General features: G+C 34.6%; 1 protein-coding gene and 1 long non-coding RNA gene across 9 annotated transcripts in view; one reads left to right on the top strand and one right to left on the bottom strand.

Moving 5' to 3' along the window:
• LOC308200937 overlaps positions 1–7,826 on the top strand; it is a 72,790-nt gene extending 64,964 nt beyond the window's left edge. For 5 of the 8 annotated variants that reach the window (XR_013955948.1, XR_013955949.1, XR_013955951.1 and 2 more), the window contains one exon: positions 455–7,826. This is a non-coding gene — a long non-coding RNA (uncharacterized lncRNA). The remainder of the gene's footprint in view (positions 1–454) is intronic. The other 3 variants (XR_013955950.1, XR_013955954.1, XR_013955953.1) reach the window with 2 other exon arrangements.
• Positions 1–26,412, bottom strand: part of UNC13C (unc-13 homolog C) — a 171,259-nt gene that overhangs the window by 13,359 nt on the left and 131,488 nt on the right. Inside the window, exons 24-29 of the mRNA XM_080607553.1 lie at positions 18,274–18,362; positions 15,875–16,024; positions 14,061–14,184; positions 12,032–12,088; positions 10,929–11,009; positions 7,837–7,984 (exon numbers count right to left, since the gene is read on the bottom strand). Coding sequence (XP_080463679.1) covers positions 7,837–7,984; positions 10,929–11,009; positions 12,032–12,088; positions 14,061–14,184; positions 15,875–16,024; positions 18,274–18,362 — 649 coding nt within the window. The remainder of the gene's footprint in view (positions 1–7,836; positions 7,985–10,928; positions 11,010–12,031; positions 12,089–14,060; positions 14,185–15,874; positions 16,025–18,273; positions 18,363–26,412) is intronic.

The following is a 26,412-nucleotide window of genomic DNA, read 5'->3' as shown; positions in this document are numbered from 1 at the left end:
TGGTTTAAAAGAAAAACAACTACCTGTAAGCTAGTTGTCATGCATGACATGATTTTAGTACCTGGGACAGAAAAGCCCACTAAGCGCTGTAAGCCAGGCAATAAGAACAGCTGAACTGGCAATGTTGCTAAGTGGTAACCCTATCCTGTCCCATTTGCTGGCTAGCCTGTTCAGCATAAATCTGACCACTTATTTAAACACCATATGAAGGTTTTCACATTATTTTCTGTACAAGACATAAGGATGAAAAAGTTGGACATATCTTCAAGCTTTCACAGAGCTCAGTGCTCCAGAAATCACATAAGTTATGAAATCAATATTTTATTTCAGACATTCAGATTTAGCATCTTCTCATTAATAATGCCAGTAAAGTACATCTATTTTCCTGGGGTTCTTCTGCTAATTTCTTAGAGAACTTAACTTCAATAGTCACCCTGATATTTTATTTTTATAGGATCCTGAGGCTCTATAATTTCCTTCCCAGTTTTGCTGGTTTTACAAGAGGAATTATAGTTGTTCGTTCTAATTAGGTAAATAGTTCTCATTCTACTTATAATCTTTTCTTGTTCTTGGAAGGTTCTTCCCTTTTCAGCTTTCACTTGTCTAGTGTGTGAACAAAGAAACCCGATTAAAAATTAGTTGCTGTGAAAGAATACCTTTTTCTGAAGGCATTTAAACACATGGGTAGGGAATGTAGTATGAGCTTCATGTTGCTAGATGAGTATTGATTTTTCTGCTTAAGTGATACAAACTCTTTAAAGTCAGGCTAAAAAATATAATGCAGTCCTTCATGGTTTGCTATGTCATAGACCTTTAAAATAACACTAGCATTCTCTAAGGAAGTTTCCAAAAACATAACTTACTGAAAATGCATTAAAAATATTTTTCTGGCTATTTCTGATGCATAACTGTTTTAGATGCAAGAGTGGCATTTACTTTGGAGAAAGTACTGGTAATAAATGGGAGTGAATTCAGGACACCAATGTTTGAAGTGCTTTTATTTTTTTTTAAATGTAGTTTGCTAAAACTAAAACCATATTCATCCAAATGTAATTAGAGACGATGCTAATCAAATATAAACATTCACTACACCGGCTATAGTTAACAAAATTAATAATGATTTAAGACATTAGTTGCTAAACTAAACCACAGATATAAACCTGCTTCAGTAGTCTTAAAAGGTGGAGGTGTGACTTAATTCAACAAAAAGTTGGCTGCCAGGCTGAAATATTTTTTTTCTTTTTATTTAGGAACTAATTTTGAGAAGCATTGCCTGGACTGGTCTGAACTTCAAGTAACAGTAAGTCAAATATACCACAGATTAGAAAAGTTTGTCCAATAAACCTGGATGTAGTTCTACTTCAGTGTTTTGAGTCTGTTCCTTCTCTTATGAAATACAGTAAAAGTTTGTCTTTTGGCTTTTATGATTTTGTCTAGATTGTGAAACTGTGTTTGAGTTTAGCTCAAGTTTAGTTAAAATTAGCTTGTCCTGCCTGAACTGTAATTTGACTTTTTTTTTTTAATGTAAAGTTGATGTAGGTTGACATATTCTATAAGTACGTCATATGCAAATACATGGTGTTTTGCAGAAACCTAGGAGCTTTCCTTGATGATACGCTCTGTTGGCTTGCTGGCTGCCGTGTAGCTGTTAGCAAGCCATGGTGTGTTGAACAGGGTTTTGTAGTTCAGGCTTGGAAGTTTACTGCAATATAACAACTGGTTAATGCTTAGCAAAAGTATAGTATGTACAGACAATTCTGTTTGTTTGGTGGCAAAAGATGAAAATGATCCATCTTTTGTAGTCTGAATTTATGCAGAAATGTTAAATGTTATCCTGCAGTCGAATGTAGAAGAAGCAAGGAGAAAAAAAAAAAAACTCAAATCACATTTACATTAAGAGCTAGTGGTGACCAATCTAAAAGTGACAAGTTCCAGCGGACAAAAGTTCAAAGGAAATAGAACTAATCACTGATCTGAACATCAGGGGATCTGTTTGGTAATTGTATACTGACACTATAAGATTCGCACTTGGTTGTGTTTTAAATGCTCTTTGTGGACGTATCAATGACCATATAAAATGTACCACAGCAGTCACTCAGGCCTTGAAATGCACATTTCTTCACCAAACTGCTGTCAAGTTTTTCAATTTGGGTTCTATATCAACATCCCAATTACAGAGACTCTGAAAGCTACCTGCTCCAGGAAATGGCTTTTGGAAGCACTAACACCAGAAGAATGTGTTTGCAACAGGGTCTTGTATGGCACTGCTTAGTCACCTGGACAGCTTCTGGTTAATACTAAACGTGAGCTTCAGAGTTGTGTAACTGAATGTCTTTAGACAAAAAATGTCTTTTTACACACCTAATTCATGGTGTGTAAAATTGTAAAAGCATTCCTAGAAAACAATACCAGTAATTTATTTGCAAAAGAGAATGCTGCCCTACTAGTTTTACATTTGTGGGTTGAGTTGAAGTAGCTCAAATGCTGAAATGCTGGCACGTTTTGCTCATTTTTCTGGAAATAAAAGTCTTTTTTTTTTTTTTTAATACTAAGGGATAAACAGATAATTATCTCCCTCCTTACTATCATATTAATACAAATGTTAAAATCCATGATGATCAGAATCTCAACAGTATATAATTTCCAAACAATCCGAAAGTGTGTGGCAGATTTGGGATAGCAGTGGTGACGTAGTTCGAGAAGAGAAACTGCTCTCTCCTGTGCCAGGCAGAAATACAGATGCTCCATATGATAGTATTTGACAGAAATTGTCACTTTGCTAATCTTGATATCTGTACTGTGTAATACATGATTTTAATACAAAAAAAGTTTTTCTATTATCTTTCATTTCCATAGTGTGGTTACAGATTTGTTACCACAACATTGAATGAGGATTGAACTTATGGCATTCATCACTATAACCCTTTAAAATGGCAAATTATTATATGTTTAAAAAAAAAAAAAAGCTTGAAACATCATCAGTCATTCAAAAAGTATGTTCTTGTTTTGCTCAGCATTGTCATTTATGTATTCAAACACTTGTCTGTTTTAGAGTATGGTCTTGTGAGTCTGTAGCAGTGCTTTGGAAAGGAAAATCAATCAGATTAAGATTATAACAGTTAACTTTATTTGTCCTGACTTTATGAAAATTTGCTCTTAAAGCATACATCTGTACAGTCTCCTGATGTATTTGAAAAGAAGATGTTTAGCTTTCAAGTACTTAGGGATCTCAGTTTTTTGTGTGGTGCTTTCAATACAGTAAGTAGTTATTTTGAAAATCAGGAATGTCTTGATTAATATTGCCCATGGAAATGGCTTTGTTTCCAGGAAGCTCTTTAGGAATGTGTAGCCACAAAGAGTTGGTTCAATAGTCACCTCTGTTATTAAATGGTGCAAAAGCATGTTCTTTGTTATTTTTGGTTATTGCTACTGAACTTAACCCTGCATGTATATGAATATAGGTAGTACCTTAACATAAAAATTTTACATAGATCTTATACTTTCTAGGAGAAAAGGTAACTCTTCCTTCTCACGCAGATCCAACAAATTTTTACCCATCAGTTTATTAGAGATGTGGCAGCTTCATCATGGAAAATGAAAAAAAAACAAAAACAACTAAAAACCACTTTTGCCTGTGATTAAAGGTAATCCTGATTTTTGTTTACTTCTAGTTTAGTGATATTTCATGGTGAATATTGAGTGGACACAACAAATGATCAGTGCATAAATTATTGGCTGGTGTCATATAGCACTTTGAAAATGATTTATTAGCACTTTGACACATTAAAATCTTACGTGAAAACATTAATGGATATTTAAGATGGTGACTTCTTTCAAAAAATTATGTTCAAAGGGCATTTGTGATATCCTAATATAATTATTTTGGGTTAGAGATATTATTTTCATTGCAACAGGTGTTGCCACGGAATGAGTTGTCATAATAATGTGTTATAGATATGCATACACAAGCATGGTGCGTGTATATGTGCCTTATATTGTGTAGCCTTTCCTATAGTGGGTACGTATGTAACTGCTTTCTGCTAGTATGTTTATGAAGAAAAAAAGGTGCTCCCTTTTGTCTGGCATGCTTGCTGTTCAAGTTTTAGCTTTAGGTTAAGTTTAAACTCTTTAAAATAAAGAGACAAAAACCTGTAAGGAGAAAGGGGCCTGACTGTTTACCTGCTGGCCTTTTTGTTGTATTACAACTATACTCATTGTATGTGTGGAAGAAGCTTGTACAGCCCTGCAATTCCTTATTTATTTTTGCTATTATTTACCTAAATCACAATGCAGAGTTAGCCTTCCTTGCCCTTTTCTCAGTTGGTTTGATGTATTGATGCCTCTAAAAGAAATTCTGTATGTTCTGCGTTGTAACTGAATATAGTGACAAATGGCAGCTGCAGCAATTTGGCTTAGCTAGAGTTGCATCATTCCTTATTCTGAAAGCCAAAAGCGCAACACAACAACCCACATGCTAACCCTCTATTCCGTGTTTTTTTCCTAATACAGTGAGGTTTTCATGTGGGATGTTCTGCAATGACAACTTCTAAGTAATAAACACCTTGTATTACAAGTAGAGAATTAATAGTGTGAGAATATATGAACTAATAAGGAAAAAAGAACAGTAACCTATATTAGTAACACAACTGGAGAGCGTTAGTTTAGCTGAACTAATGGATACTACACTATAGTTATTATTTAAAGATTGGAATGAATTTATTTCCTGACTGAGAGATTAGCTGAACTGTATAGAGATTTAGGTGGTTCTTTTTTCAGCCATCTTCCATGGCATCTTGGTGCTGTGAAGATGTCTGCAGGTTAAAATTCAAGTTACTTTTGCTTTGTAGTTGGTAGATGACCAGTAAGAGCATTTGTCCATAAGGGTCTTGTTTCTGTTGAAACAGAGCTTTAAGTGGACAGGGAAAAGCTGCTGAATGACTTGGGAATGGTGCTCCTAATGGCTGGTTCAGCAAGGACAAGAAAAATAGTTGGCTTTTGTATAGTGACATGACAGTAGAGTTCTTGTAATCAATTGTTCTCCAGCTGTCAAAGACTGGGCGGCAGATAGTAAAACGCTACAGCAAGAAATGCTTCAGGAAAGGATCACAGATTGTACTGCACATGTTACTGGATAATCTAATTAAAACACACCTCTTGCATCTTGCTTATCTTGCCATGTGTTCATAATATATAAAAGGTAGACTGATGGTATGCAAAAGAATAGAGGGTAGAATATTTCCTTGACCTCGGACATGAACACAAGTTATTACAGGAAAACTCAGTGTCCACAAGGTAATGAAGAATATTTTCACTTTTGCATTGTCATCATAGAACTTGTGTGTGAAAATTTTGATGAACCAGTTGTGCTTTTTATCTCTAGTATTTTAAGTTCACCTACAACTTAGGATTCTTTTCAGAATAATATGAAGAAATATATTTCAGAAAAATAATTAACGTTTACATTAAACAACTTTATGTCAATGCAACTTTTAAATAGTCACTTCACAACAAAAGAGCTTACCAACAGTGTATAGAAACAGGTTATGCTGCCAGCAAAAATCCTGACAGACAAGCTTTGAAAACTGTTATGCATTTCTTATTGTGATACGTACAGGTGGTTCATGATTTTTTTTTTCTTTTCAGAATTAGAGGCATGGAGGTTAAATTACGGTAAAAATAAGCTTCTTAAGTTAAAAATTAGTAATGAATAAAAAGGGAAGATGATTTGCAGAGTAATGAAACTTATCTACAGTCATACATAGTATTATTCAATATACTGTTTTCTTTAAAGTGTTTCATTTCCCACTGCTTCCAGTTTAATTACCTCCAACTGTCTTTATTGATTATGGATTGGTTATATGCACAAATATGAGGGCAGATATAAATCTAATTATACTTCAGAGAAAGTTTCTGATTTGCCCAAAGGCTCATTTTAACTACATGCTAATGATATAGCTACAGTTGTGAGACTGGAGGTTATAATGGATGAGGTTTTTTTGTTCTTTTAAATGAAACATTAAACGATGATGAAAAGCTTTGAGTCACTTTTCCTTAACTTCCATTCCTGGTGGCTACACTTTTGATAATATTGGTGTGCAAATATAGGCATGCTAATGTGTGCACAGAAATGAACGCAGACCTCAGGCTGAAATCATGATGAAAAATCAGAAGATTCAAGTTTGTATTCAGAGATAATAAAGGACCTCTGCTTATGGCTACAACCTGGATAATTTTCTCTCCTGAAGTTACAATGAAATTGTGCATAAGAAAAAGCAAAATGTACTAGTAATTGATAATTTTCAGCCTAAACCCATATTGTTAATCATTTCTGAGAGGGGGAAGAAAAGAATCTATTTTTTATATATTAGAGTTTTACAGCAATTTTCTCACTTCTAATATATGAATTATTAACAAAGATACTCAGTCTAATATGGAAGTTGCCCAGGAACTCATTCCTTATATTTAATCCTGGGGGCAAGCTGCAAAACAAGTGTTCCATGCTTTTTATAATGTTGAGTAATGTACTGTAACTTCAGAGGTAAAAGCAATTGATTTCCTGCTTAACTGTCCAATTAAAACTTTCCTGATTCTCATGAGTGGGAGCATGGTAATTATTTCTAGATCAAAAAATTGTATTTTTTCCTCAAAGATACTTAACGGCAGATAGGCCATTTTTTAAAAAAGCACATTGCATTCAAAAGAAATCTACTATAGTTTCCTATTATGCAAAAAATGTCAGTTTTTAGAATGAAGAAACTGTTCAGCTTGGAATGTAATGCACATGAGCTACATGAAAACAGTTTCTGCATGTGCTATAGAAGTATGAAAACACTGACCTATATCAATAAGAAAAATGGTAAGAAATAACTTCTTTTTGAAAAAAAAAAAAGGAATCTTTGCCTAAAAGAATAACTGTGAACATTTACCCTCTTACAGAAACCACGTCCTCTTCTGAAATACAAAAGTAATGAATTGTATAAATAAGTTATAGGAAGAGGACTTTGCATTTTAATTTTTTGGGTGCACTGCACCAAATTTCTAGAACAGGAAAAAATGGCTTTAGTGTTGGTGATCAAATTCTAAATATACCTCATATGGCATTCTTGCATGTGGTCTGCCTTGGTTTGCTTTTGGGAAAGTTCCAAAATTTTGAGATTTGATAAGCAGGCACAGAAAATGATGTGACATATTCAGTAGGATGATTTTAAGTCTGAATTCTGAAATGCACAAATTAAAAAAATAAACAGGGAGCATAATCGCTGTCATTTTAGCCTGCTGAAACCTCCTAATACTTTTGAAGCCACAGACGGCCTACTAGATGGAGAAGCAAAGGTTCTGTAATATAAAATCAGTGTACTACATTAAGACCATATTACTCACAATTTCTTGTTCTCAATCCCAAAAGGAAACCTTAAGGGATATGTCACGATTTTTGCAGTTATCTGTGGTTACTAATTAATAGCCACCATCTCTGAAAGTATCTAAAGCTTCCAAAATTTGTTATGATTTTTTTCTGTTTCTGCAATTATAAAATGCTCTTTGGTATATGACCTATGCAACTCTGTTAGTGTGTGGAGTACTTCTGTAAATATTCCTGATGCTAAGTAGTCATATAGAGCTATGGGATCTATTGTTCATGTGAAGTGATAGTCTGTTAAATGTACTGACCTCAGATAAGCTCCACCTATTGACAACAGTGATTGATATGGGATAACATCACATGGGCAGATTTGTGACAGTAAACTCCAAAATACCACAGTGTTTAGAGACTGTGATTGGCAACCAGTCATTTAAAACACTTAAAATATAATTTGGTACATGTTATAGATGACTTACTTTGAGACGTTTGAGTGTCTATAAATTTCTTTATCAAGGCATCAGTAGTTTGTGTGTAAAGACTAAGAGCGTATCTTAGGGACCGTAGGTCTGGGCTCTTTTCCAGGAAGTTCTTTTTCAGCCCACTTCCTCCAGCATGGAAGTATTGCTAAAAAGATAACCAAATGTGGTCATTGAGAATGGCAAAATATCTAACAGAGGCCCCAGTTACTGACAGATAATTTTAAATAAAATTCTTACACAAACTTTTTAAAAAATAACCTTGACAGTGTGGTTAGATTTGTGATTGTATCTTTTGAGATAACTGTCATCAGCTCTCCTACAGAGCATCTTTCCAAAGGTGAAAATTTAAGATTTATGAGGGTAAAAATTATATTAAATTTTAATTTTGATCTTCATGATCTCAAGTATTTTGATCTAAAAATGAATGTATGTACAAATACACACACACATATTATATATGTGCAAGGTTCTTTTAGGTCATGGGAATTGCTCTGTTTAAAAAAGTCTCTAAAACCAAGGCATGGTTTATCGTACAAGTAAAGAAAATATTCTTTCTGAAGGAAGGTTGCAGTTAGAATTTTAAAAGAGAGGATCCTAGAACATGAAGTTTTGGATTATCATTGCCTTGTAACTGTCTGTACCTGAAATTGTTTCTGCTTTGGGAAATGATTATAAATTCCATGGTAATTTCCATGGTGGTTATCTTGTTTAATCGCAATTTTGACCACATTTCTGTGTTGAGGGTGACTGTATATTACGGGGAGAAATGTACCTATAGGAGGAAAACAAAGGATTTTATGTAATCATGCTGAAGCTGTCTGAGTTTGTCAGTGCTGAACAGGACTGGAGCCTGATTCCTAGTTCTCAGTGATGATCCATGGGAATCTTATGGTTTTCTTCTACATAATAATAATAATAATAAAAATGTGATGTAAGGGCTATACAACATTTGTTCTGCTGATAAACAACATATATTCTACTGAAAAGTTTTATGTTGTTTTAATCACATGTAAGCAGTGTCAGTTTAAGAGGTTCTGAGTAAATCACCTTTATTTTTTCATCATTGCATACTTATGTGAAATTTATATCTTTCCAAGTGCATTATTTCATATTGTACTTTCCAAGGACATCTCTATTTTCTGAATGGTTAAAAAGTGTACTCATGCTTTCATGGAGGATTTTAATCAACTTATAAGCAGGTGTTAAAATCTATTAATGATATTTCCTGTTATTGTGGCAATTACTGAGATATATTTTAATTGTCTCCCAATAAAATCTTATCTACAGCAGCAGCTGGAAAGGACTAAAAGCTCCACAAAAGCTGACAAACATTTAAAAAAAAATTAAGGAAACCTAACTCTAATCTTGTGTCTTATTTTTTTTGCTGTTGCCTATAAATGTTAAGTTTTGCATGTAAACAAAAATAACGTGACCGTATCATTATTGTATCTCAATTTGAGATAACTGAGGCCATAACACCATTTTCCCTTAGAATAAAATCTGTTTGCTAAGGTTCTTTTTATAATATACAAAGAAGGATAATATTGATAAGATGAAAGATCATCCCTTCATTTTACACTCTCCCAAGCATTGATACAAAAATCATAAATTATTTTTAAGTTGCTCATTGAATTAACTTTTGGTACTAAAAATTTGACTAATAAGCAAAACCAGAAAAGAATGCAAGCACAGAGATGTTCCTCCCTTCTAATCCCTTCTGTAAAATAAGTTATTTTCAACAGACACCATACGTCATTTTTACCATTCTTGTATTATTATTTAGGCAGACTTTTTTGACTTTCAAGCTATACTTACTTACTTAACATTACCCAGAAAGTGTATGTTTTAATCATTAAACTTACAAACTGGATTCCTGAAGCAACATGGTAGTCTTTTTTTCTTGAGTTAATTCTCAAAGCTTATCTTTTGTTCTCTTTGTAATAGTGTAAGACCAATTTCTGCATGATTATGGCTATTTGTTTACTATTTTGGAAAAAAAAGATTTTGCCATATCACACAACATAGTACAGGGAGCATGTTATAATGCCAAGACTTAACAATTCGAAAATATTTTCTCCAGAGTGCATTGTTTCGCTCAGTTTATGAACATAGCTCACAGAGGAATACTGAATAGTGAATTTTCCTTGTTTCTAATCTTTCTCCTCTAAATCTAGGCTTCAGTTTAGTAAAATGATTAATATCTATAACTCCTGATTACTCTTAAGAGTTTAAGTGCTGGAAATCCAATCAAGGTTAGAATCCTTTGATCGAAAACAGTTATATTCACATGTTAGACTAAAGAGTCTACAGAGTTTAGTTTGGGAGAACACAATCGTCCTTCACAATTTTGTTGTTTCTGGTTCCACAATAGCAGTAATTCCCAAATGTTATGGGTAAGAAGTTAAACCAATGGCAACTGGGAGCCCTGTTTGATAATTCTTTCTTGTTTTTTGAGATGCTATTTTGTTGCACTAGACCTCATCATGAATGTTGTCATCTTTGCATCTTCAATTTAATACTGAAGTAGCTGCCTCCTTTCCTTACTTATGTGACAATCCAATTATTTAGGAAAAACAGTAAATCAGATGGTGAATTCTAAACTATGAAAAGTTGACAAATTCAACTGAACATTGAAGTTAAAATAATGCCCAGTAATTCATGGTAGAAAAGGCCTTGTTTTCCGGTGTGCTATAAACAATGTCATATATATTTGCAGGAGAGTGCAGCTAGGAACAACTGCAGTTTTCAGGCTCTGCTCCTTCCTTGTGGGAGAAAGAGGCTAAATAAGGGTTTGGCCTGATTACTTCAGCCGCACTAACTCTAAACTGTAAAGGAACACAAGAATCAGATTTTGGCCACCCATTACTTTAATGCTGTACATGTTCTGTCTGCAAGTGGTTGAACAATTTTTCTAGTTTATGCTATTATTATTGCTTTCAATTCACTACAAAGCTAGGATCAAATGTTTCTTGTCATATTCAAGGGATCTTTATGATTCTAAGGGACCACTCTATATAAGAATCTGCTGTTTTATGTAATTATATACTTGGTCATTCCAACACAGAACAGAAAAAAATGTAAAGCCATACCTTAATAGTAGCTAGTGCTACTTCCATTATTGCACACTGCCTCAGGCTCAGACTTCTAGCATCCTCTCGAATCACGTGGTCCTGCAAGGCAAGTTAAGAAGGCAGTCGATTATGAAAGAGAGTCAGTGTTGAGGCCTGTCTATTCTTGGAAGAGTTTGCTCCCCAAACTCCTGTGTTTAATAGGGATTAATTTAATCTCAGAATTCTTACTTATTATAACCTAAAGCAATTGTGTTGTTTCTTGAAAACAGGTTGTGGGGAAAAAGAACCAACAGTTAATACTCAGCATCTGCATCACTATTTCTTTCTTTTACAGACAAATTTTATGTTCAAATAATTATATTGGATGATACTAAAATAATTTGTTTTATTAATGAACCTTAAAGTTTAACTGATGTTTGTTAATGCAGCATGTTTAAAAAAAATTTTCACATTTTAACGTAAGTCAAATAGCCATAAACTGACTATATACCTGTGAACTTTGTCTACTATAAGCATCCTGTTACTGACTTAAGCAACATTTTAATGCTGCTAGCAAACTGAGTATTTATAGAAGCACAAATTTGTCTATTTCTGCTCAATTCTGAAATGATAATGTCAAAACTGATTGCCAAACAACTGACATTAGTATCAAATGTCTTAGCTCTCCGTGAAGTTATATTATGGACTTCAGTAATGCAGTGCTGATGAGTACACTGCAGAGGTTTCAGTAACTATTTTCAGTAATACACAGAACAAATTTACCAGTACTCCCATCCCAGCATTTTTTCAGAACTGGTTCCAGAACAGCACACACATATCTCATAATTTATTTTTTATGATATTTAATACTTATAGGACTAGTTGTGCAACACAGGAATGATAACTTCTTGACTGAGCTATTGATCACTTTATCATATAAGCATACTGTCTTTTATTTTTTGTTTGGATGAGACCGTAAAATCATTACTCACCTGTGAATAGCTACTGCCACATTCAAGCTTATTATAGTAAATAAGAACGAGTCATGAAGTCTGGCCTCACAGTCTCTGATATTTCATCTGTTTTTTTGTTAGAGCAAGCCATTCACAGATTCATTAGACTACATCATTAGACTACATTACCTTGAGTTTTGACAGTTGTCCAAGATCTTTGGCTGCACTGAATATCATTTGAGGCCCCTGTAATCAAATCGAAAATTCAGGAAACAGACTCAATACAGTGTAGTTACATTCTGTGTCAACATGATCTTAGTTCCTGCTAAGACATTAGCCAAAATCACTGTTCTGCAAAGCTAAGTGAACTTTTAAATTACACAAGATACATATTTTAATTCACTTGATAGGGTGAAGTAGCTGAATGCCTAAAGAATGCTTCCTTCCAGTTTCCTGTATGTGATATTGCCTATTCTGATGGTAGTGGTTTCTTGTGCTTCTAATTTTATGTCGAATATTTTTAAGCTAAGGCTTGGATTGTTGTTGTACAATAAGTCGAAGAGATACTTGTCCGTAATCAAGGCTCTCAGGTGCTATGCTAATGTAAATAATCACAGTGGGAAGTGAACAGCCCTGAAGAACCTGTAAAAGCTTAACTCAGTGTCTATGGTGAAATCATCAGTTGTGTTAACACACAGGATAATGGTCTAGTGTTAAGCCAAAGCTATTTTTTTTTAAAGGTACTGAAGTGTTGTGAATTTAAACCCATATTTTATGGTCACCAAATCCTCTATAATCATTCTTGACAACCAGTTAAAAAGACCAGAAAAAAATAAATAAATCCCTTACCTCTGAACCATACTGTTCTATGATTCAAAGCATAACAACTGATCCTGCATAAAGCAAATAAATGTTCCTAACTCCTGATGGGAAATGCAGTTGCCATATGTAAGCACTACTTAGGCAGTTGCAGATAAATTTTGCACCAAAATGCTGAAAAAGCAAATGAAAAACCTTACACATGTAAAATTGACACAACTACTAAAAGAGAGCCTGTTTCTATTTATGCATAGTAAACAACAGCAATATAATAAATATGAATAAATTCAGTGAATGGAGTCCTTGCTATGGTGATAGGATTAGCTCTACTCTAGAATTACTAAAAGCTCATATTATTTCATTACTACCTTAGCACCATTTCAACGTGTTCTATTTATTTCCCCTTTTCCCTCCAGCAACTTCCTTCAATACATCTTTAATATGTTATATGCCTTTAACTTATGGATCCTTACAAATATGTTTTTATCAGCTTTATTGATAACATAGGATGTATACAGTAAAGTTCCCAAAGGCATGCTACGGTAACATAATGATTAGCTTGTCATAAAGATGGTGAATTCATTCTATTCAGGATTGGAAATGAGAAGAATTAACATTTACATTATCCCAGACTAGAAAAGAAGGGGGTGGGGGAGAGGGGGTGGTGCTCCAGGCCATTTTTTTCCATCCTTCTATCCTTAGATAGAAACAGATTTTACCAGTCCCCTCAGCACTGTCCCCACTCTAGGTTCATGTCAAGCCATCACCCACAGCAGTCTTGGGTGTAGCAGCACTACTTTCCTTGTTAACATATAGTCTCTTTCCCTCTTGTCTGTAAATACAGTTCTCCCCAAAGAGAACCTCCTATCAAGTCTCCTGTTAAAAAAAATAAAAAAAAATTGTAGTGCTAAAAATTGGCTTCAGTTTCCTGCTCTTAAGGGCAGGCAGGGCTGGAGAATGGGATGGAAGGTTCCTCGCTTTTTGGGAGCTGTGACAATGTCAGTAATTGAATTCCTAGGAGGGGCCAGGAACACTCTTGTTACTTTGCATTACAAAATCACAAGAAATCATACTTAGAAGCCCTTATACAAAAGCATGGTGCAGAGTCAGTGATTCTGCTTCTTTTATCCTACACTCATAAAAAAAAAAAAAAACATCCATCAAAACTGCTCCAGGGTGGGGCAGGCAGTATCACGAAGTAGGTTCTTCCTCACTAACTACTGAAAAGCAACCTAAATCCTTTCAAACACTGGAGCACAATACAATGCATACTTCAATGCATTATTCTGACTGAGCTACAGAAAAGGTTAGTATCAGAACCCTTAATCAGATACCTGCTTAAGCACGATATTTATTAGAATCCTTTATAATATGTGTGACCTGCAGCTGTTACACTTACGGTTTGGTCCGTCAGTGGTGGAAGCACAATTTGTTTTTCTATTTTGTTCAAGACTAACTTCCAAAGCTCTTTTAAAACCCGTTTCAGCACTGTCTTCTCACAGATTTTTGCAGAAAGGCTTAAACTGGAATAAAACCAAACACAAAAAGGTCTCCAAAAATAGCATTAGGACTTCAGAGGTACTCTGTCAGTATATATTCAGATTAATGGACACAGTGGTTTAGCTTTCTCTACCAATACTAATTTCTCAATAGATTAATTATTACACATATTTCTTTTTTTAGCAGATTAGAAAAAACATGTAAAACCCCACTATTTCTTTTATTGCTTAATATATTCCTAACATGTATTTACTGAAAATGCTAAATATTAATAAATATAATAAAATGTTAATATATGTTTATAATTCTATTATCTATAGTTAAATTGTGTAAGAAAGGTGATAGTCCCTAACAGTGTCTTTTTTTTTTTTTAATTTCACATCTTTATTTTCTGCCCGTGGGTTAGGCATCTGCTAAAATTTCATTTAACATTCCAATGGTAAGGAACATTTTCTATTCAGAAAGTAATTTAAAAACCATATTTTTTTTTGTTTCCAGTATGGCATTGTTGTATTAAATCTCAAAGAAGTTATGAAGGTGGCTTAAACAATGGTAATTTGGAATTGAACCTGACAGGCAAAAGTCAGCACGCGCATTTTTAAAATATGACCTTAGGATAGCACATGTAAGTGTATAAGTATTTTTTGGGTTTTCTTAAAAAAAAAACTTGTGCTAGGAATAAACATCTTAACAATAATTACAATTGAAATCCACACATAATCCTCTAGTAAATTAGCACACAGGACTAGGTAGATAGTTAGCAATAAAAGGCTGACATAGATACAGCAGCCAAAAATTTTTTGCCAGTTTAGGAAGATGGGTGCTGCACTTGACAGTATTACACAGTCAGCTCTTACCATAAGTACTTTAAATAAGTGCTTGCCCATTGCCAGCTGGCACTGAAATTCTTGTAACTGCCAAAGCCCTCAAAAAATGAAGCCTAGTAAAATTAAACTGCAAAAGACAAAGCAAAATCCCTTCCAGTTCCCTCCCCCGCCCCTTATGCTCCACGTTTCCTGTAGACTTTGGCTATGCATATATATATATATAGTTGGGAGCTATGTTTCTAGTCATGTTTCTAAGACAGCAGTCTTAGACGCATCAGCCCCATGTTTAGAAACACTAAGCAAGCATATGGAGGAATGACCTGGAGAGTGAAAAGTCAATTATAAATGTATCCTTTAAATCAATTTTTGACTTGGGTATTACTAGTCAGCCCAGAGAACTATTTTGGACCTCCAGTCACTGACTTCTGCATAGTGTCTTAACTGATCATAGATGCACGGCAGTTTTTCAAAAGCATAAAAACAAACTTTCATTGTGTTTTTGATGTCATGGAAGTGCATGTAAATAAGCAGGGTGTCACTGGGTGCCAGCCTAGACCAAATGCCAAACAATTTCAGCATACAGAATTACTATATTTTGTTCAGTACAATTTTCTTTATACAACAGCTCCTGGTGCACAGGCCTTACACTAGCTCCTAATACCTCAAAACATGACAAAAAAAAGACACTAGAAAGGCAAATATGCTGCCTATACAAATATTGCTTAGTATAAATAAACGTGGTATGTATAATATTCTGAACGCCTAAGACTACTACAAATATTAAAAATACTGCAAAATGTTTCTAGTCTGGGTAAGACCAAGTCCACATCCTTGACTGTAGCATCAAATTCCTAATGTGCCACACTCATTAATCTGCCATACTTACGTTTTATCCAGGAAATCCATGAGCGGCCGAAGCACAATCTCTGCATCAATGGCTGCACTGTTCTTATTGGCCACTGTGTTCCCATTTCCTCTCATTTGACTGAGTTCAGAGCTCATTTGTCTTACACAATCTTCAATAATAAATTGGAAACTGTAGGATAGAGGGAAAAACAAGAATGAAAGAATTATGGGGTAGAAGACAGTATTCATCATTCTGCATGAGATTTGTCTAAAGAACTGAATTTTCTCTGCAGTGTTGGAAAGTTTGCAAATGCAAGGTGCTGCAGTGCTACAGACCAAAAATATCCCCTCCTATGCGTTATAACTCATAAAATTAATACATTTACTGTTTTGATTTTTTTTTTTCTTGTTTCAGTTCTGTCATTATGTTTTTCTTACATTTGTGGTAATGCCAGTTATTTTCTGAAAGCAATAGATGTACAAAATTTGTAAATCCACAATTTAGGATATGACTGACTACAAGCTAGCAACAGCTCAAGATTTTATTTTTGCTGTGAAGGCACAACTGGAAGAAGGGACCAGAGATTATTTTTTTTTTTCTTTGTGGTTAATAAAAGAAACAAGCTTTGGTGTTCTCCTTGAGGACAAATAGAAAACTTCTACTGATTTTGCCCCGTTAGGTTCAACTCGTCTTTTTCCTGGGTTTCACGTAGAGTTAATGCTACTAGACGCTTTGCCTATTTCTTTGCAACTAGTTGGAAGGGCTAACACATTCGGACTGTTTAAAATAATCTTTCACCAAAAAAACCCCACCACATTTAGAAGTTGTTACAGATACTTCCTCCTTGAAGGAATCTTTTTCACCTCAAGGGGTATGTGAACAAGCTCTTGCTCCTCAAGTTGTGTCTTGTCAGCTTATGTCCAAATTGTTCAGTTTCCTAATTGACCTGGTAGACAAATGTGTGTGACAGTCTTCTGATATCATTGATGCAGTACAATTGTCAATAAGTACATTTAAATGATACAGAATGGCAGTTACTCGGCATCAACAGTTTAGAGTCAGAATAAGGCTTCTGTATACATAGTAACGTGGTTTATGAATTGATTTACGAAGAATGAAGTTGTTTTTGTATTAGTTTATGAACAGAAATGCAAAACACAGGCCATAAATATACCAGGCCTTCTAATGTGAAAAGATAAATAGCAAAAATTAATGCAATGAAAGTGAAAGAGGATTCACTATAAGAGAAAAAACAAACAATCAAACAAAAAAAACACATTTTAATTATGCATTAAGTTCCAGTTACATTGCTCATCAAAAAAATAAAATGCAAATCTCCATGTGAAAACACTGGAAAATCAGACGCTTTTCAGTTGACATGGACTTACTTACACACTCTAGAGCCTTGGGTAAAATGACCATAAAGCTGTTATTGAAGCTGCTCATGTAAACACAGTCCCTCCAATAAAAGCAAAAATAATTAACTGGCATTTTTTTTTTTGCATTAGCCATCTTTCTAACATTGTTAACCTCACAAACTCTGGCAGTTATCTGACTCACAAGTAGTCTCATTTTAGTTATCTGAAGCATATTCTAGATTGAAATAATACCGAGTATTCTCTTCCAGAAATCTAACTGTCTTATTCAAAAAAGAAACCCTGGAATGAGGTAACCATTCATGCCCTGTCAACAGAGAAAGCAGGGTCTGGTAGCAAAGAGGAAAATAAGAAACAAAGCACACGCAGGAAAAATGAACACAGTCCACCCAGATGGTTCACTGCTGGATTAAATAAGCCACTACAGCCTTTGCTTAATGAGTACCGCTATAGCACTAATCCCCCTTTCTTAGATTCCTTTCTAATTTGAAGCAAAAATAGCTTGCAGCTTCTCATAGCACGGATTTGCTGCTGGCCCAGTGAGTCTGAGTACTTATTCAAGACTTCAGAGTGCGCTCTGATTAATGAAAAATTTTGAGAGTAAGGCTCAATTCAAAATTCTTGCAGACCCATTGGTAGGCAAATGACCCAAGAAAATCAATTATAGTGACATTTCAAGCAGGCTTAACTCAGGCAGACATCCTTGGTTGAAGCATGACACTCAGAAATAAGTTGTCAGTCTCAGGGAGTAACATATACATGGTCGGAGAGAGGTTTAACATAGCAACAGGCAAGAAAAAACCAGCTATTTTTGTTTTCCAGAAAGCATAACAAAAGTCAGCAGCCTCATTTCTGTGACACATTAGTGTCTACAGACCATTTTCAGTTTTCTTTGCAGCGAAGTTACTGCTTTGTTGCAATGTTTAAACACTGATGCACACCACAATATCAGGGCAGAAGCAAACTGTGCTGCAGGACATCCAAACACTGAGACTTAGGCAATAAGTTAGGTTTATGAGCAGGACTATTTCTCTAAGATTTGCAATAAAATAAGTTGGTTACCTTGTGGCATATGTTACACTGAGTTCATCCAGTACATTACTAAGTTTCACTTGGAGTTCTTTTAGAACAACACTAGCTTCAGGATCCAACTGCAAAGAGATAAGTAATGTTATATTTTTCTCATATGCTTTTTTTTTTTTGTTAAATTAACAAATTTGGAATTATATGCAATGATATACTGCACTATGGGAAATCAAATATGGAAACACCTGTTACAACACAGGATTGCTTAGTAAGCCTAAAATTCCAATTACCAATCAAAGGAAAATGTTTGACTGTAATAATGAGGAATTATGTTGTTGGAAATCAAAACTGTGCCACGGAGCAATGGCTTTCTGTGGGACAGTGAAAATTTTGTTAGCAGACACAAGAATAGAATGAATTACTATTTTCAGGCCAATGGTATTCACAAAGCATACCAAAAGAAGGACGCATGAGGAGTTAGTGCTTATGTTAATAATACTGTCTATGGATCTTTTCCTTCCTTCCTTCTTCCTTCCGGTGCATTTTACCACTGCCTATATTTATTTATTTATTTTGTGTTTTTCTTGGAAGATGTTTCCATTTTCCCATTAATGCTTCATGAAAGTAGAACAGCCCACTCTGGAAAAGATAGTTTGAAGACTATCCATGCTGCTTCTACTGATAAAGTATGAGGGAAGTGAATCTACTGAATTTCAGTATTTCTATTTCTAAAAGCCATTAAGACATACATAATTCAAGCACAGTGCAAAACATTCAGATGTACAGGGAGAACAGCTCCTGTATCTTTCATACAAGTTTTCTAAACATAGGAAAAGAGGAAATGCAGGGGAAAAAAGTAATTTTACATTTACAGGGATGGGGATCCATGCACAGATATTTAATCAAAAAGGTACTCTTTTGGTATTGGCCAGCAGCTTGCTTTATTTGCTATATTTGCTATGTACGCTTTTTCAACTAAAAAAAAAAAAAAAAAAGACTTTTTTCTTTCTCCTTAAGCTGTAACATTCAGGAAAAATAGTTACAGCCCATTGTAGGATATGATTGAGGATCATCAGGACCAACAGCAGAATACAAATTAATAGCTGATGTTCCAGGTTTTTCAGCTATCTCCACTGTACTGTTAGGGAGTGATTTTCAGTGATAATCCTCAAATTCTGGGCTCGGTTCTGCAATAATGTCAGATAAAGATCTTCAGCCAATTTCAAAGGAAATTTTGCATTTGGAATACATAATCAGGTCATGTTCATATCTTTTGACTGTATGAGTGGGGTTTAGTGCTTATTCTTCATCTGATGCTTCAGAGAGTATTTCAGAGTACTATGGTGCAGTAGGTCAACTCTTTTAATCATACTTTAGAGAAACGAGTAAGCTGTGTCACAGCACATTGGATGTCTTACATAGGACTACACAGGAATTCTAATGCAAAATACAGGAAAATCTAAATAAACCCTGAAACACCCCCAAAGATCTACTGTGTTAAGTCTTACGCCATCCTTTCTCTCCTTAAAGATTATGTGTGGTTTAAAACCATAGAAAATCTGGCACGTTCATTAGTTTGTCAAAAATATGAAATAGGTGAAGAGGGTAATCGCCATATGTCCTTTAGAATATAGTGATGTGTAGCACTTTTCTAATCCGAGAAGCTGCTATTTTAACACTGTGAATACTTTGTTTTTATTTATTTTGCATTGTGAGAGGTTCTGTTGCTTCTCCACTTCATGTCTTAGTAATTTCCCTGGCAGATAAACTCTGACAGTTCAAACACTTAAAGTGATTGCTTTCCTTCATATGAAAAGCAGAGACTGAAAAACTAATTTTACTGAAACGTCTGTATTAGTTAGCAAAGCTAGGGTTGACTAATGAAGGGAGCAATTTTTCCAGAAGATGTGTTTAACTAGGGAATTATAACACCTCCTTTGGTAGGATGCATACAAAACATAAACTTAAGAACTCCACTAGAATATTAACACATTTAACAACAAAAAAAAATGAACGCAAATGCATTCACGTTGAACATGGTACGCTTTAAAGAAAACACAGAATACTGGGCAGTGTGGGAATAAAAATGTTGTTTTTGCAGAGTTACGTTGTTTAAAGGTGAGGAGTGGGGTACTGAGATATGCTTGCAGTGATAAGAAAACTTAGCAGGCATCCTTGTAAAATGCAGACAACCAGACTCCTTAGAACAATTAGGTGAAAATCACGGTGTTAAGTCAAGTCAGATAACTGAAGAAACATTACCACTTCAAACAGTAAAAAAGTCAAAAGAAATTTGAAATTTAACAGGCCAGCAACTGAAGGCCATGCATTGTCTATGAAGCATCAGATAGATTGTGAACCTGGATTACCCACTCAGTGGGGAAACAGGGGAGGGTCCTGTCATCAAAAAGTGTATAAACTGTTTTGGCACCAGTAGGTGTGCTCCTGCTTGTGGGACGCCCCCCATTGCAATCACGAATAAATTACTACTTCACTGAGATCCTTGCCTGAGCCTAAGTTATTGGCTACGGAGTGTTTCTCACAGGCAGGCAGAAGACTAAATTTCTTACCACATTATGCACAAGCTAGAGAATCATCTTTTTACTAGGTCAATGTAGTTATTTTCTATCAGAGGTTGTTGTGAAAACCCCAAAATACATTTGCTAAATTCTCCTGAAATTGGACTTAGTTTGGTCAACTAGGAGGATCAATTACTAGAAGGGTCAATTACTAATATCATATTGTGAACAAAACACACATTATAGAAAGGTGTATGCAAGCGCTTACAGTTTTAGGGGACTTCGTGCTCACAAATTACACAAACTAGTTTGTGTGCACAGCTGCAGGCAGCTGGCAGGACATCCAGCCTTGTGAATACACATGTTCGTGCTTACTAATGCAGTGTCACAGGGAGCGGTGGAATATAAAGAGGTATGCAGGCTGACCATCCAGGTGACAAATACCTGGTGGTGTTGTGATGACTAAGAATACGTTAACAATGTTTCTGAGTACCACTGTTTTTTTTATTTAAACACAGGACAACTTGAGTTCTTCACCAAAACTAAAATGTGCACTTTTCATCTACTTTACCATGTCTCCTCTGTGTGTCAGTGAGTTCCCAGGGCAAATCAGAGGGTCCTCAGGCATCAGTCCTTGTCTGGCACCATCCAAATATACCTCAGCTATGAGCCACTTTTTGTCTGATATGAAATGACTATGGACTACTAAGTTCTGTACTGTGAAAGTCCTTGGGGAGTATACTATTGGTAAAGATGGCTTTAGAATGGCCTTGGTGCAGTGGAGATAAGATGTAGCAGCTTTTGGTACCACTGCACATCACAAACTAATTTTTATGGATTTTCTTCCACATGTCTTATGGATGCATAAATTAATCCACTGATTTGTTAATTAAAAAAATAGGTTCAGCTGTGATGCCTTGAAAAAAAAATATTGGAGAATAAAAAAGGAATTTCAGTGGAAGCAGAGACTTTTACTGTTTCCCTCTTAAATATTCTATAAAGTTGCAATTCACTACATGTCTGCATTCTGCAAAAATGACAGTGCTGACAGCATAAAATCACAAAAAGCTCATAAAGGATTTTTTTTTGTTTGTTTGTTTGTGCTTTTGAAAGATCTAATATTTCACCAATGGTGTGAACAACTGCTAAGGTGCTTTTTACCAGGTTTGCTTATTCTCAAGAAAGTATTGTGTGGGAAATGCACTATAGGAATGTGCAAATGGTTTAGCTTAATGAAGTGAGACTTACACAGGTTGACATAACAACACTTACTACTTGAGAAAATAACACACAGCTTTCAAAGCCACTGTGTAAAGGAAATAAAACTCCCAGTGAGGCAGATCAGTAATGCAGAGGTGAGTTCATTTATCCAGTGACCAAGAAAAGTCCTGAGCATTGTTGACTAATATTGCTTCCTAACAAGAGAGTAATGATTAAAACAAGCATCTGTTTCACAAGCTCATCTGCTGTTGGAAAACTGCAAATCTGATAGCGCAGAGTTAGTATGGGAAGGGAAATTTGTAAGAACTTGGGTAAATGGAATTTTTATTAGTAGCAGTTTAAGAAAATAGATACAAACACGCTCAGCTGCAGAACTCTCAGCTACCCAGACAGATTATGAATTTTAGGGGTACCCTAGTCCTAATGTTATGCTACTTTGCAATCATCTAGGAGGAAAGGTAGGCAAAAGAGAATGCTAATCAGCATTGAAGATTATGTCATATGAGGATATAGATAAAGCATCTACAGTATTGGAGACTTTTTTTTCTTCAAGTCTTGCTTGCTCCTATAGAAGAATGAAAATCAAGAATAAAAAACAAAAACCCCAAATCCAACATGCTGAATAATTTTTTCAGGAAAAGAAAAAAGAAAACATAACTGAACGGGTTACTGCGGAAGGAAAGAAGACATCATTAAAGTGCCATAACTAATGTAAGAATTGCTAGAGAGGAAAGACCATTTATCTCAGCTTTTTGTGTTGCATTTACAGTTCATGACATATGTGGGCTAGTCTTCAAATATCGTGGTATGCTGCTAGCTGTCAAAATCTGGATTTTGTTTTTAAAGACACATTTTATTTGAGTAGGTGAAATGCTACTAACCTGTTAATTTGTAAACCATACTTTTCTGTCTTTCTTATATAAATAAAATTTATAAATTTCTTTATAAACATTTAAAATTAAAATATAAACACATTTATATATAAATATATATTTCTTTATAAAGATTTGTCTTCATAAATATTTTTTTTACCATCTTAAATAATAGTTTTTTTTTTTTTTACCCACAACAGAACACACACCTTAGTCTGTTGGCACACTTCATACAATCTGTTAATTATGGATTATTTAATAGATATTTAGTAGTTCAACTTTTACTTAATGCTAAATAAAAGCAAAAAATAGTTTTGTTGAACAGGTGAAAGTATTTTAAAAAATGTTTGTACATAATTGCTTCTAAATGCTGCTTAAAGCTGTGATTTTTTTTTTTATGCTACAAACCTTGGAAATGAGTTATAGTTTGATAAATTTGGCTGCTTTTTGTATAATGTGTTAAATGGAGCTATTCTATGCTGTAATTTAATGCACAGACATAATCTTGTTAATGTCAAATTTGTTTCCATAGGAAACTACAGAGATGAAAATTACTTTTGCATGAGTTAATTGAAACCTTTCTAATCTTAATTCCATTTATCTGCATTTATCTGGAATTTCACAGCATAGTTTGCTTATACTTTCTTAATGGGACTACCTGGTTACCTCTGTTCAGAAAAACAAACAAACAAAAAAACCTGAAATATTTACATCTAGGAAAGAGACAGCTATTTATCAGACCTGTCGCTTCAGTGACAGATCCCCCCAGCTGACTGCCTAGGTACGGTGCATACAATTTAGACACTTTAGAAGTATTCTGCCTAAATATTTTATGGGTCTGGGCATTTGTCATTCTATCAAAGTCTTCAGGCCCACATGTAGATTTCTGTAGGAATTCCTGAGCATTGCATGTAAAGCTGGAACTAAAGTTACTGGAGTGGAAATATGATTTACCTATATTTGATATAATACTTTTGCACATAATCTAGTTTGCTTTCAATTTTTATTTTTATTTTTTAATAAAAGACAACTAATTGATATAGCTCATTTCTGCTGTATTTTGCCATGTGGGGAAAAGCAAAACAAATATTAGCTCTTTTTTCTTTCCCTTTTATCAGCTCCCAGTGTGTCAAACACAAAAGAATGATTTAGTGAAGATGTAAGCAATCTTTTTTAGACTAAACAAACTGGAGGTCAAAACAAAATTCTACATTATGATAGTCTGCTTACCACTATTTTGTCATTGACTTGACCAAAAAGAAAAGTGGGTTGTATCCCACTTTACTATCTTCATTATGGCAAACTGCTCTCATTCATATAATCCTGTAAGAACTCCTCCCCGTTAAGCTACGGCAGACAAGAAGAGTTAATGAAGAAACTCATTTTGTTCAGGCTATTTTATTTTAATGTCAGGAGAGCAGAGAGCCTAGTTTTTTCTCTGTTTATACAGCTCCCTGTCCTGCAATGTGTAATAGGCCTAATCTGAATATAGGGACTGCCATTTGGTTGTGGTATTTTGACTGCATAATTTGAAAGACATACTGCTCATAATGTGGCACTGAGGACATTAACAACATTTAATTTTTCTTAGAATTAGTTTTGCTTTAACTGAGATATAATTTATTCTGTTAAAATTATCTGGCTTTTTTTGCCCTCCACAAGCAAAAAATGTAACTATTTTCTCTTGTAAGGAAGCTGCTTACAGGCTTTATTTCTGGCTTTAAGTACTAGTTTAACAAGGCAAATTGGCCATTAGCATTTATGGTCTTGGAATGTCTAGGGAATTATCTATTCCAATTGGAGGACAAATACTTTAGGGGCACTTGGATATGAATGAAAAAAAATAGAACATGAATGTACTTCTCTGCAAGAAATTGCCCTAATGAGAAACAAACAAAACCTTGAATGTAGGTTGCAGGGGCAAAGTGTTTTGTGGTTCACTACACTGCCAGCAGCAACATCCCAGCCACTTTCCCCATTCAGGTCAAAGCCTGGTGCTGATCAGGTTTTGGAATGAAATTCCACCCTAAGATGTATATAAGAGATTAGTGAGGAGACTGAAAGTGCTGTAAATATATTTTTTTTTTGTGAAAATTAACTTGTGCTTTTTTTATTTGTTATAATTTATAAAGATGAGGAAATAAGTATTTTGGACTTTTCTTTTCAATAGAGCTGTTTTTCTTAAATATTGCGTATTAATTCTGCCCCTCCTTGAGTTTGTTGGAGCAGCTGTTAAAGGCCTATTTATTTTTATTAATGTGTTACTGTTACCATAGCACCATGCTCTTTTTTAAAAATATAAGTTAGTCTTTGTTGCTCACTGGGTCTTCTAAAAAGAAAAAAAAAAGGTATCCCTTTATTTGGGAGGTTCATCTGGAAGTTGCTATTCATTACTGTCCAGTGAGCAGGAAATGGGGGAGTATTTTACCTCTGCAGAGCCCTGCTGTAAATGTTTTAATACAAAAACTGTGTGTTTTCCAATTCTCTAATGCATTAGTTCTAAGGTTTATGAAAGTATGAAACTTGTCTCAAGAAAAAGCTGATATATATGTAACTTCTTTTCTTCAAGCCAGCTAGTGATAATAAGGATAGTATATTCATGATATAAGTATTGCTTTTTAACAAGAAGGCAGGTTTCTATGTCTTGAAAAGATGTTAATTTCATAATTAGCTTTCAAAACAGGCAGTTAAAAACACAGATAATAGTTATTGTTAGAAATAGTCAGAAACATTTATGACTGTTATCTGCAAGCACATGTACACACCTACAGAAGGTGAATTCCAAAAATAGACTGAGATCTTGAGCATTTTAAAATGTTTTCTGATACATTAGTCAAATAAGCATGATTTTGTTTAAATAAATACAGATGACAAGTTTGAAGTATTCACGTAGAAGACTAGCAGTTGGCCAAGCAAGCATTTGCTACCTTGTTTTTTTGTGCTATTTAACTAAAACAAAACAAGCAAACAAACAAAAAACAACAGCCAGGCTTTCAAAATCAATACTATTTCATCACCAAAATGGTAATAATTCAAAAAAGAATATATTAGCGTTTATTCTGATTAGCCAAATGAATTTTTACAAGTGTAGAACTGTAATCCTCATTCATACACATGGTCATTCAACATGGGAAGACTAGAATCGGCAAGTACTGAAACACATATTTATGCCCCTTTCCTGTTGACTGGACTTCAGGCACTTTTAAAGTCTTAATATATATAAAAGGAAATAAAACCAAGCATTTTCTGGACTGTTGAGTAGCAGCTCTTGCTGAAATAGTGCCTAATCTTGGATAGAAGTAAGCCCTCAGATATTGAAAAGTGCACTTAAAAATATTTTCATAGCTTTTTAGAAATTCTGAAAGACTTCACACTATCTGCCTAGTAAAACATTTCAATTTAGAGTGTCAACTGAAAGCCCAAGCATAGCTCTTTTTTATTTTAGTTTGTAGGGTATTACACAAATGCATCAATGGGGATTAGTAGGAAATGTGACTGTTATTAGCCTTAGAAAATATGTTCAGGAATAATAAAAGATGCTTACTATCACAAACCTCATAAGA

Source organism: Anser brachyrhynchus, assembly GCF_964034855.1.
Source record: "Anser brachyrhynchus genome assembly, chromosome: 11".
NCBI lineage: Eukaryota > Metazoa > Chordata > Aves > Anseriformes > Anatidae > Anser > Anser brachyrhynchus.
Note: the sequence above shows the minus strand (reverse complement) of the source record. Positions and strands in the feature narration are given on the sequence as shown.